The 12616-nt window shown below is 45.3% G+C and overlaps 1 protein-coding gene across 2 annotated transcripts in view; it reads left to right on the plus strand.

Annotated features, from left to right (window-relative positions):
- Window positions 1–12092, plus strand: part of LOC120812247 (N-acetyl-beta-glucosaminyl-glycoprotein 4-beta-N-acetylgalactosaminyltransferase 1-like) — a 113170-nt gene extending 101078 nt beyond the window's left edge. For both annotated transcript variants that reach the window (XM_040168067.2, XM_078097824.1), the window contains 12 exons: window positions 2458–2524; window positions 4079–4246; window positions 4527–4636; window positions 5339–5439; window positions 5651–5724; window positions 5811–7302; window positions 7572–7933; window positions 8073–8226; window positions 8352–8424; window positions 8876–9029; window positions 9229–9355; window positions 9714–12092. In XM_040168067.2, the coding sequence (XP_040024001.2) occupies window positions 2458–2524; window positions 4079–4246; window positions 4527–4636; window positions 5339–5439; window positions 5651–5724; window positions 5811–7302; window positions 7572–7933; window positions 8073–8226; window positions 8352–8424; window positions 8876–9029; window positions 9229–9355; window positions 9714–9828 (2997 nt within the window). In that variant the 3' untranslated portion in view covers window positions 9829–12092. The remainder of the gene's footprint in view (window positions 1–2457; window positions 2525–4078; window positions 4247–4526; window positions 4637–5338; window positions 5440–5650; window positions 5725–5810; window positions 7303–7571; window positions 7934–8072; window positions 8227–8351; window positions 8425–8875; window positions 9030–9228; window positions 9356–9713) is intronic.
- The last annotated feature ends 524 nt before the right edge of the window (window positions 12093–12616 follow it).

The following is a 12616-nucleotide window of genomic DNA, read 5'->3' on the forward strand; positions in this document are numbered from 1 at the left end:
GAGCCAACTTCAAATGTGGACGGACTCGATGATCACTCTTCACTGGATCCGCAGCTCTGCCCAGCGGTGGAAGCCCTTTGTGGCCAACAGAGTGACTGAAATACAAGGGCTCACAAACCCGGAGACGTGGTCCCACTGTGCTGGTAAAATGAATCCTGCTGACTTACCTACACGAGGTCAGCATGCACAGAGTCTTATTGAGAGCCAGTTGTGGTGGAGCGGACCAGCTTCACTGTCCACAGCTGAAAGGGAGCTGGACATTGATGATGACAATGTGGTGAATGAGGTAAACACTGAACTGAAATCTAAGTATCAGACTGTTGTACAATTCACTAGCGCTGAACAAACGGTACCTCTGTTGAACTTAGAAAGGTACAGCAGGCTTAAGACTGTGTTAAGAATCACTGCATGGGTAAAACGCTTTGTAACTAACACAAGGTCTTGTCAAAGGGTTCAGGGAGAGTTAACCTCAGAAGAGCTGATTGCAGCTGAAATGTACTGGGTAAAGGCTACGCAAGAGCGCTGTTTTAGCTCTGAAATGTCCCAGCTAAAGTCAAAACTAAATGTGAAAAGAGACTCTAAAATCAAAGACTTGAAACCATTCTTAGATGAAAATGGTCTGCTAAGTGTTGGGGGAAGACTACACCACTCTGATTTTAGTTTCAGAGAACAGCACCCCTGGGTACTACCAACAAATCACAAGTACTCTGAGCTATTGGTTCATTCATGTCATGAAAAGGTGATGCATTCTGGTGTACGAGATACACTGATTCAACTCAGAGAACATTACTGGATTTTGAGAGGGAGACAGCTTGTAAAACGCATTGTTTCAAGTTGTTACATTTGCAGAAAACTTAAGGTTAAAGCAGCAAAGCAGATTACCGCTCCTTTACCTCGAGATAGAGTAACTGAGTCACCTCCTTTTGAAGTTACAGGTGTAGATTTTGCAGGACCCTTGTATGTTAGATCTAAGGGGCAACCAGTAAAGGCATACATCACGCTGTTTACATGTGCAGTAACGAGAGCAGTACATTTGGAGTTGGTTTCAGATCAGACTACAGAGAACTTTCTACTAGCCTTAAAGCGATTCATTGCAAGACGAGGGCTATGTAAGATCATCTACTCTGATAATGCGAAGACATTCAAAAGAGCAGACAAAGATCTAAAGGAGTTATGGCAAAACATTAAAGGTTCAAAGCTCACAGAGTTTTTTACTGAGAAAGGGATCACCTGGAAGTTCATTGCTGAGCGGGCTGCCTGGTGGGGGGGCTTCTGGGAAAGGCTTGTGAGATCTGTTAAAACATGCTTAAAGAAGGTACTGGGAAAAGCCTCTTTGAGCTTTGAGGAACTCACAACTGTACTTACTGAGGTTGAGGCAGTGTTGAATTCTAGGCCTCTGTCGTATGTACATAGTGATGTATTAGAGCCCCAGCCACTTACCCCTTCACACTTCCTGGTTGGTAAACGCTTGACTTCCTTGCCACCAAAGACTTTTCTTTCTCCAGCTCAGGTGCTCACAGCAAACCGTGAGGAGCTTGGTAAAAGGTGGAAATACCAGCAGAGACTTTTGACCAGCTTTTGGAACAGCTGGCGCAGAGACTATCTATTGGACTTGAAATCCGCTCACAAAGTGGACACTCCTACTCCAACAGCACTTAAAGTAGGAGATGTTGTTCTCATTGGGGAGGACAACACACCCAGACAGACATGGAAGATGGGTAGACTCGTAGAGGTCTTTCCAGGCAGAGATGGCCTCATACGTTCATGTAATGTTTGCACTTCTACAGGCAGCGTGTTAAGAAGGCCTGTTCAGTTACTATACCCATTAGAAATAGGTTAAAGGTCAATTTGATACGTATGAACAGTTGTTCATTGGGCGGGAGGATGTTGTGACTTATTTGCAGTTCTGGACATTGGGCATTGATTGTTGGTTGTAACATGGGTGCAGTCGTGTTTCCAAATTGCAGGGTGCCATGTGGTTTTAATTTGAAGAAACGGAAGTGTTTTATTGTGAAGGGTGAAAACAGGATCTGTTCTAGTTTTCATGACGCCATCTTAACAAAAAATGTAAAATCAGAAAAAGTTGTATTTAGCCGCTGTGTTTTGTTCAATAAACCTGAACAACAAAGTTCAGTAAAACTACCGAGCCTCCGTCATGATTATAGAAGCTGTATCTACGTATCACTTCTTGAGGGTTCTCACTTTTTTGTGTTTTGTATTGTCTGCTCACGTGCCACTCTTCCTTTCTCCCTCTCTCTGCCTAAGTGTGTTCACACGGAAACACGGCATCAGATCAATCAATCCCGCGATGCCGCTAAGCTCCATAACACAGAGCGCTGTCACTGTTTAGCGAGCAATAACAATGACGGATGAGTTCTGCTCACCTTTATACTTCCCACATGCGTTATCGTGTATTTAAAAAAAATATCTTTTTCCCCTCTTTGCCTTCACACACAGTGGCGTCCGTTCCTGCCTGATCTGAAGTATGAAGTGATCGACTCGGCCTACATCTCCCTGTACACAGGTCAGGACTCTCCTCCCGATGTGCTGCATGAAAAGCTCCTTGTCCTCCACATGAAATACATTCCATGATAATTTTTCTAAAATTGTGTGGTTCACTGCCAAGATACTCATAGCACTCTGCGATGATCGTGTTATTCCTTTTGCTCAGTGACACAGAATAGAAAGTCAGTAGTTTGTCACAGAACTAGCCTTTTGAATCCAGATGTGTTAATCTTTAAAACTCAAATTTTAAGTCAATGCTGATTGAAAATCCTAATTTTCTCTTGTATCACATTTAGTTTCTTCTCATAGAGGAGAAGCTGGGGATTGTGCCGTTGGGAGTATAACACGAAGAGAAGATACAATTACAATCTTTATTTTTCTCTTTAGGTTCCAGTCAAAGCAGAGATTAGAGCATGAGCTCCTAGTCTAACCTCTAAACTCCAAGAATATCTCTGGGATTTGTGTCAGGGGTTCGGCGTCGTTAACGAGGGAAAATGCCAGCTTGCTCAGAGAGTGATGTGAGGAGTTGTCATTTTGCAGGTTGCCGTGTGGGCCGTGTGCCGTCTTCTGTATGACTGTCTGTGACAAGAAGGAGGCCTTGTACAGTTTATGAGGTCACTTGCTGGATTTAAACATTAACTTGTCCTCATCTGTCTCCCTCCGCCCATCCATCACGACCCCTCCCTGGATGTGACGCTCGCCATTATACTGGGTTACATTTTGTAATGGTACAATATATTTTTTATTTTCCTTCCTGTTTGACACAGAGAAACCGGTTTAACAATTTCATTATCTAATCACTGTCGGAATTTAAAGCTAATTTCAACAAATATATTAACAAACAAACAAACATCAGCAAATAAAGTACCCTTTAAATTTATTAAGAGCGTAAGTTTCAAATGCATTTTCCAAACGATGAGGTCATTCAGAGTTGTAGCCAGATGCAGTTTCAATACCCGTACCATCTGGAAACAAAACACTATTGTTTCTTTTGTTGTAACCCAACTACACCCGTGTAACACGATAGAAGGTAATCAGAAGAAGAGAGCGAGAGCTTCGTGGTCTTCTTTGTTTGCTTCTCGTCAGTTAAACCAGGTGTGTGATCAGCAGATGTCTTATTGTTGGAAGAAACAAAAGAGGCTTTCTCGGTGTTCCGTTGCGAGACAGACACACTAAATGGGCAAACTCCACCCGGAAAATGACGCTGACCGCCACGTTAATCATATAGCACTCCTCCCATCAGCCCTTGCGCCTGACATGCCATTAATCACAGGTGCTCTCCCTCCTCCTCTGCTATCGATTGGTATATTTATGACTCTGTTCTGTTATTTCTTTCCCACCAACTTTCTTTCTGATCCTCACCTCATCTTCGGCTCCGCTGCCTCCCTTAAAAAGAAAGAAGAGGAAACCTGTCTTTTCTTTTTTCCTGTTCCTCGTCGTTTCATGGTCGATAGAGATTCGTGTTATTATCCTTCCGCCGCTGACGTAAACGTTGGGCGCAGGATTAAATCGAAACACAAAAAAACTGATCTTCACCTTTTACCGACGCTACATCACCTCTGTGCTTTTTCAGACGAGTCGGATCTGAAGATGAACAGCGTGGACCACATCCCCCAGACCGTGGCCAGTCACGGCCGCCTCCCCGCGGAGGCTCGGCCCCAGAGCCTGCGGGGGGGAGGCGGCGCCACGCAACACGGCACGGACATGCTGAAGCCGGACCCCAGGGACACCTTCTACAGCAGTAAATCCAACAGGCTGCCCCCCCCCCTTTTTTTTCTTCATCCTGATTTTGCCTGTCATTTTCTCATCTCACCGATGGACTGTCTGGCTCACAGCCCCCCTCCCTCCCCGTGGCTGTCGGTTTAGCTGCATTAAACCTTTTCTAATTTCGCTGTGTTCCTTTTTGTGTGTGTTTTCTTCCTATTTTTTTTCATTTCCCACTTTTTTGCAGAATTCCATATATACACCCAGTTAGATCTCAAATATTTAACTCCACTTCTCTCCTCCTCCCATCTCCACAGCTCCAATGATCGACCGCTCCCGACTGGAAAATGTTCTGCCAGCATGCCTCTACTCCCCAACATACGTCGTCAAAGATTTTCCCATCGCCAGATACCAGGGTCTGCAATTTGTAAGTCATCACCCCTTTTGACCTGAAAAGTCCCTGTTTCAACACTGCCTCTTTCACACAAGCCCTGATAGACACTGATTTAAAAAATGCAAATACATCTGTGAATATTTTACACACCATGATGAAGGAATACTAGACTTCTACAATACTTTCTCAACCTTTTTAATAACCATAATTCAAGCCAAACCTATAATACGCATCTATTAATCATATTGGCAACGTCAAATTGCTTGGTGGGTCAGTGTGTGTGAGTGAGTTCTAAATTTTGACCTACGGGCTGATCTGAATTAACGTGACTCTCATGATAGTAATATTTTACCTTGCTTAAAAAGTATCCCCCTGCAGACTTTGCATAATATTCAGGTCAACGGGCAAGAGAAGGAAAGAGCAGAGAAGCTGGGCCAATGCTGGTTTGGTCATTTCACCACATTGAGGGAGCAGAGTGCTGCTCCCCCCTTCAGGACAACAGGTGTTACTGCAGTGGCTGCAGAGATGAAGTGGAAATTAGAGCCACACAACAAAGCAAATCCCTTTATAGATTTGACAGGAATCATTGTATCAAACCTAAAGCCCAACAAAGTGCAAGAGGCTGATTTGATTCAATCCTGGTATTAATATGATCCTTATAGAGTACTTCATTAATAAGAATGAATCGCCTTACAAGTATTTTCTGATGTTATTGAATTTTCTATTTTTCTTCAGGTCTATCTGTCCTTCGTCTACCCCAATGACTTCACACGTCTCACCCACATGGAGCGAGAGAACAAGTGTTTCTACAGAGAGTCCCCTATCTATTTGGAGAAGTAAGGACATTATTGCTTTCATCTCATCTCTGGTTTGCATACATTGTGCACACTGAAGTGTCGGTGAATTCGATGGCATTGATTCATTCGACCTCTCACCAACTTGATTAAGTCTATTATGCTGCAAGGCACATTGAAACGTCAACCTCCTTTCAATGCGAGGGCTTGTGCGTGTAAACGGGTGCGTGTTGCCTCCTCTTGTGTCTGCCAGGTTTGGGTTCTACAAATACATGAAGATGGATGAGGAGGAAGATGACAGGCCCTTCTTCTTCCCAAATCCAGATGGTAAACTAACAGACCAAACACACACTTTACACACTGTACAATACACACACACACACTCTATTTCAACCGTGTGTTAATATCTACAGATTTCTTAGACGAAGAGGAGATGGTAGATGTAGAGGACGAGGAAGAGATTGTTGGCACACAGTCGGCCAAGAAGCCCTCTCATCCCAGCCAGACCAGCCGCACCTCCTACCCCTCCCATCAGCACTCGAAGCCTGCGCCAACGCCGGCTGCTAGAGAGGGGCGAGAAGAGGAGGTGGACCCCGATGAAGAGGAGGAGGGAGCAGTTAACAGCATCACACACAGAAGAGAAAAGAGACATTTTCCTCACAGAGATGCGCAGGCGGGAAGGGATGTGGATAGAGACTGGGGGAGAGATCGCACAAACATGGGACAGGACGCCGGGAAGGGGCTTGAAGAGAACCCTGCCGGGCTGCTCCAGCCCGACAAGGACGGTGTGGTCCGCGGCCGCTCCCTGACCTGGATCCGCACCGGTCCTGCGGAGTTGAGCCCTGGCAGGAAAGGAGGGGGAACCGGAGGAGAGAAAGGACCTGAAACGCTGGCCAAACTGAGCAAGTCCTCGCTCCTCTTCCCCCAAAAGTCCTCCCTCTCTGCCCTTTCCAGCCGAGCCAAGCAGATCCTCAGCAACTCCGCCCACAGCAACAACCGCCATGACAACAAGAGGCTGGCCGGAAACAAGGAGAAGAGGGAGGAGAACAAGATCTACATCACCAGGCCTCGACCTGCCAAGGAGAGGGAGAAGGACAGGGAGAGGGAACAGCGACGCGAGAGGAGGGAGGAGAGGGCTTCCCGCCACCCTAGAGAGGTCTTCCCGGGGGTCTTTCTGTACCAAATCGGGAAGACCACAAGGCTGGTTAACCTGGGGTCCAAACAAGGGCGCGTAACAAGAAGTAGAAGTCTTGTTAGTGCCCCTCGGCATTGGCCCAACACCCCCCCAAAAGAGGGCAAGACATTAACCCACAATGGAAGCATCAACATGCAGGATGAAGGTCCGCACAAGTCTGACAGCAGGGCAGCAGGAGCAAAGCTACCGGAGAATAGCAAGAGGAAAGGGGAGCGCCGGGGCTTAAAGGCTACGGCCGCGGCTGATGTTGCTAGTAAAGGTGAAACCCCTCCGTCCCATCACCAAGAGCCCCCTCCAGTAAACGCCACAGAAAACACACTCCTAGGTCAAACACGGGTCACCTCTTACCTCAGGACATCCGAAATCACAGAGTCCCATCAGCAGCCGTTACCGGACGCCAACCCGCCAGAACTCGCCAACCCGGACACAAGCCGCTCTAATCCCGAGCCAGAGCCAGAACCAGAACCAGAACCCGAGGAGGGCGAGATGTCGGAATACAGCTACGAGGAGGTGGAGGCTCGGCCGGGTTGGTCCGAGGAGAGCATCAACTGGCAGAGGACCTTCTCGGTCAATCCGATGGACTTTGAGCTGCTGCGCTCCGACTGGAATGACCTGCGCTGCAACGTGTCGGGCAACCTCCAGCTGGCGGAGAGCGAGGTGGTGGACGTGCTGGCGCAGTACATGGAGAAGCTCAACGAGCGCAATGGAGGGTGAGGATGAAGGGGAGGCAGTGGGAATGATGTGACGCCGAAAGGCTGTTTATGTTTCCCCCGTGGCCTGTTATCCCAACAAGGAAGCCACATTGGTCGTGTCGCGGTGCTTTGACTTCATGTTAGTCGTCCCCTCTGTGCCGATTACCATTTCCTTCAGCGGCGCTCGCAGACATTGATGTCATTTGTAAAAAAAAAAAAAAAGCAGCCTGGCACTGTTTTCATTTTCTTCCCTTTTAATTTCCCCTACCCCTCCGTCTTTGCCGCAGGATCTATACCCTGCTGCGAATAGTCAATGTTGAGAAGCGCCGCGACTCGGCGAGAGGGAACCGCTACCTCGTGGAGCTGGAGCTGATGGAGAGAGGCCGCAGCGTGGTGCGTCTGTCGGAGTACATTTACCTGCTGCTGCATCGCGGCAGGCAAGGCGTGGAGAGTCTCGAGAACACCGACTTTGCTCCGGCCCCGTCGGCCGCCACGTCCAGCCTCGACACGCCGCCGCCCCCGCCCTCCGCCAGGTCGCTGGTACGGCCCGCGGCGACCCCCTGGAGCACCGCCAATGCCAAGTCTCTCCTCTGCCAGCCGGTCATGCTGCAGTGGAGGAAAGATGTCATGGTGCACTTTGTGGTGCCCGGTAAGTCCACTTTGGTTCACTTTTGAAACTGAAATAACCACAATTAAAATAAAACAAAAAATGAGTGAAGGGAAAATAATCATTTCACTATGATCTGTCTTAATTGCCGTCCATCCCTTGTGTTCCTTCTGTCCTTCAGTGAAAAACCAGGCTCGCTGGGTACAACAGTTCATCTCTGACATGGAGAACCTTCATCACCAGACAAAGGATGATAATTTCAACATCATAATTGTCGACTTTGAGAGTGAAGACATGGACGTGGAGCAGGCACTAAGAGAGAGCACTGTACCAAGGTGTGTGTATGTGTGTGTGTGAGACACGATAAGCCTGTATGGGCTCTAAAATGTATTTTGAAATATTTTAGACCATATAGTGTGTATTAATACACATATGTATATGTGTGTTTTTGGTTTGACAGATACGAGTATCTAAGGAGAGAAGGGAACTTTGAGCGCTCAGCAGGACTGCAGATCGGAGTGGACACCATTGAGGTTTGCGCAACACACACAGACACAAGATAAACAATATGCAAGCCGACAGGAAGAACACCACTCACCGAAGGTCAGCCACTCACGCTGACCCGCGTGACCTCTACTGATGGACGGGACAGGAAGAACACGCATGCATAATTAACACAAAGCCGCTTGACCAGTCTGTCACGGATCTCGCCCCTCTTCCCCCCCCACCTCTCCCCGTCCCTGTCCCGCCCCGCTGTGCATGACAGGGAACGGCTTGAACGGTTAGCTGCTTTTCCCCCGTCACGTGTGGGCCATCTCTGTCACATCCGTGTGCGTTCCTCTGCCCGTGCGCCGCCTTCCGGCTGTCAAATCCATTGGGCCAATATAAACGCACACAGACTAATCCACACACACTAAAACGTAAGATTCTGAGTGTTTCCATGTAACAAATGTTTGTGTGCATGTGTGTTTTTTCCCTTTGCAGGATAGTCACAGCATTGTGTTCCTGTGTGATCTGCACATCCACTTCCCTCTCAACATCTTGGAGAGCATCAGGAAGCACTGCGTGGAGGGACGCCTCGCTTTCGCTCCCATCGTCATGAGACTCGGCTGCGGCAGCTCACCACAGGAGCCTGATGGTAACACGCGCGCACAAACACTGCACACGCACGTAGGCAAAACGTCAGCGCTCATCCAGGAATATTCAAGTTTTTTGTAGTTCACGCGTCGAGTCATTCCCTAGTTTCAGACAGCGCTGTCCCATGAAGAAACGTTACTTACAACAGCGCGCACCGGTACCAGTGTTTCCTATTAAAGAACGTTCTGTTCTCTTCACAGGTTACTGGGAGGTGAACGGCTTTGGCCTGTTTGGAATCTACAAGTCTGATTTTGAGAAGATTGGAGGGATGAACACGGAGGAATTCAAAGACCGCTGGGGTGGAGAGGACTGGGAGCTGCTGGACAGGTAACCCAGCGACAAGCCAACACAGTAGGCCTGCACTGAATACTGGTACAGTCGACATTGTATTGTACCAGATTGTGTCAGGCTGCATATTACTGTTGGGACAAAATATTAGATGTAGATAGGGCAGGAATATCAGCACGAGGAATATTGCAAGCCCTCAGTCAGGAATGTCTGCTGCTACTAATTGTTGGTGCAATTATATGCTGAATTTGGGCATAAAAGCAGCCAAATGTCGGTTAAATTTATACTGTTTTCATCAGACTCAATTAAAGTTAAACCAATTAAGTTAAAGTTATATGCTGTCTTGTTGAAATAACCACGTTTTAACACGTCGTTCTTCCCTCCCGCCCCCCTCCAGGGTACTGCAGAACGGTTTGGAGGTAGAGAGACTGCGTTTGAGGAACTTCTTCCACTACTACCACTCCAAACGGGGCATGTGGAATGCACAGAATAAGAAAACTCCGAAGGGATAGTGCCCCCTTCTGGCGTGAGGATTCTGAATCTACCTGCAGATCCACAACGTGTGAGAGAGCGAGGAACCCGTGGGAGCTCGCTCACTGCCTGAACTCCTTTCAGGGATGCCTTTGCTTCTCCATCAGCTCCTCTTGTAAACTTGTAAACGCACAAGGAAACAAGGAGTCTAAATCTGAACTTTAAAAGCCGGCCGTTTACGCAGATCGACCTGAGTCGTCACTTCAGCCTCACTGACTGAACTACTGTACAGAGAGAAGTATTGTTCTTCTGCTTCTCTCTGTCCTTTTTTTGGTGCAATGTTTTCAGACAGACTGGAAAATAGCTCTGTGTGTGTGTGTGTGTGTGTGTGTGTGTATATATATATATGTATGTATATATATATATATATGTATGTATGTATATATATATACATACATATGTATGTATATATATATATATATATGTATGTATATATATATATAGTTGTATGTGAGTGTGTCGCCGCTTGTGTGTGCGCTTAAGATGACAGAAAGCACCTTTTTTCTAACGTGTGATGGCAATGTGATGGCAACCTAAGATCTTTTTTTCTAACACGCTCTCTCGTGAGGGCCCAATACAATGTGTGTCGACTTGTTACTCAAATACATCCGGACGCGGTGGAGTAGGTTTCCGTCGTAGACGAACTGTGTCTTTGATAAAATAGTTTCTAAATACATCAACCTCTACCTGTTGGATAGAATTATGACCACGGTGCTGCATTCTCCTCATATTGACAAAGAAAAGTTGTGGATCAGAAAAGCCCCTCAAAAGGATGATGACAGATTTGTCATCTTTATATCTATTTCTGTCCCTTTATCCCTCCGTATTCTTTTTTTATCTACAACTCATTGCAGCCCTCTTTCTGTTTCAATGTCATGCAAATTTGTGTATTTGCGTTTTATGTTCAACACCTAGCTATCGGATACAATTTATTCAATTTAGTTTCGTTAACTTTGTTAATAATTAATATCATTTTCTGCTATTATTATTTCGGTATTTGTCCTCACTGAGTCTGGACGCACTAACATTTGGGGTGCTATTTCCTGTTCTTAAACACTGAATTTGTAAACGGTTTACACATTTCAACTCCACTGACAGAATCCTTCATTCCCTCCACGTTTTTAACCTCATTGTCACTGGAACATAAAACTTTATTAGGAGGACAGCAGCGGCAGCTTTTGGCATTACATTTCACATTGTCACGCACGCTTTCTTTTTCTCATGTTAAAGAAATAGCACAGAGACGGGGGATGCTTAGCTACGGAGAAACATTTACATTTACTCTGCTTTAAAGCTTGTGTGAAGCTCAAACAGAAGCGGGATCGGTTCATGTGTTGGGACACAAGGTGGCAAGGCATGGTGGTTTCACAAATGTGTGCCTTTATCAGGGTTTGGCTGCAGGCAGTTTTTAAACTACTTTAATGACAGAAGAGGGCAGAGACAGACGGGAATCATTGAGGTTATTTATTAGCAGGCTGTAATGTCATTGTAAATTCAGATAAACTCTAAAAGAAGGAAACACGGTTCTCTTCAGCGGATTACAGAGACGCGTCGGTGTGTTTTTGTGGAATTACCTTAGAAGCAGGAAGGAGGGGTCTATCAAGCCAGTTGCCCTTTTGGTGAGATATGCGGACATGGTACTTGACTACTGAGTGAAATCCGGAGGTGTGATGGAGACTCACTGGCAGCTGCACTTCAGCGGGACCCCACCTGCTCCCATTCGTTTTGGCCGGAGGCCGGGCCCCTAATGCCTCTGTTTATGCAACACGGTACTTCTATTGATGGAGAGTGGCTTGAGGGCTCAAGGCTGGACACACATATGGAGGAAAGTTAATGATCTGTTGTTGACTATATGATTGTCAAAATGCCCTCCAAGACCCTTTCTTTGCCTCTACAGGAAGAGTCTACTGTACGTCATTTAACATTGACATGGGACTATTTAAAGAATCACATTAAATATATATGTATATATATATGTATGTATATGTATATATGTATGTATATGTATATATATATATATATATATATATATATATATATATATATATATATATATATGTATATGTATAGATTACATATACATATGTGTACATATATTTATGAAACATAACATAAAATGGAAAATAGGAATTTACATTCCAAGGTAATTTCTGTGAAATTGTTTTGTAGAGAAAAGGTTTTAAGAATGTATTGTAATTTTTATTTTTATTTGTTGGGGTTTTTTGCAAATAAAAGTTTATGTTTACGTCCGGGTAATTTTTCAGGTGTATTTTTTTCTCTGTTCTATTATTAATATTCTACATTTGAGAAAGATCTCACCTCAAACAGCTCTATGCCTTATCTGACCACACGGTGGTGCTCCACTTATAAACATACAGCACATACCTGTAGACCAGGGGTGTCAAACTCAATTGCACAGGGGGCCAAAATTCAAAACACACTTCAGGTCGCGGGCCGAACAGAATAAACATTTATTGAACACACTAAAACTAAATGTTTCTTTTAACATAAATATAAATACAAACAGACAGGAATGTTATTCTGCAATAAATAAACTTAAACTTTAAATAACTTAAAATATCTTGCTCTCCATAAAAATATATCCAGTCAAAATGATACAAGTTAGAAATATGAACATGCTGCAAAAAACCGCCTGAAAAAATAAATAAAAATTGTGACAGTGCTTGTGCTTTAAGTAAACATTAAAATAACAAATCAAAACATTTGAAATTCTTTGCTTTTGTCATTTTATATTAAAAAAACTTTGAT

Source organism: Gasterosteus aculeatus, chromosome Y (assembly GCF_964276395.1).
Source record: "Gasterosteus aculeatus chromosome Y, fGasAcu3.hap1.1, whole genome shotgun sequence".
NCBI lineage: Eukaryota > Metazoa > Chordata > Actinopteri > Perciformes > Gasterosteidae > Gasterosteus > Gasterosteus aculeatus.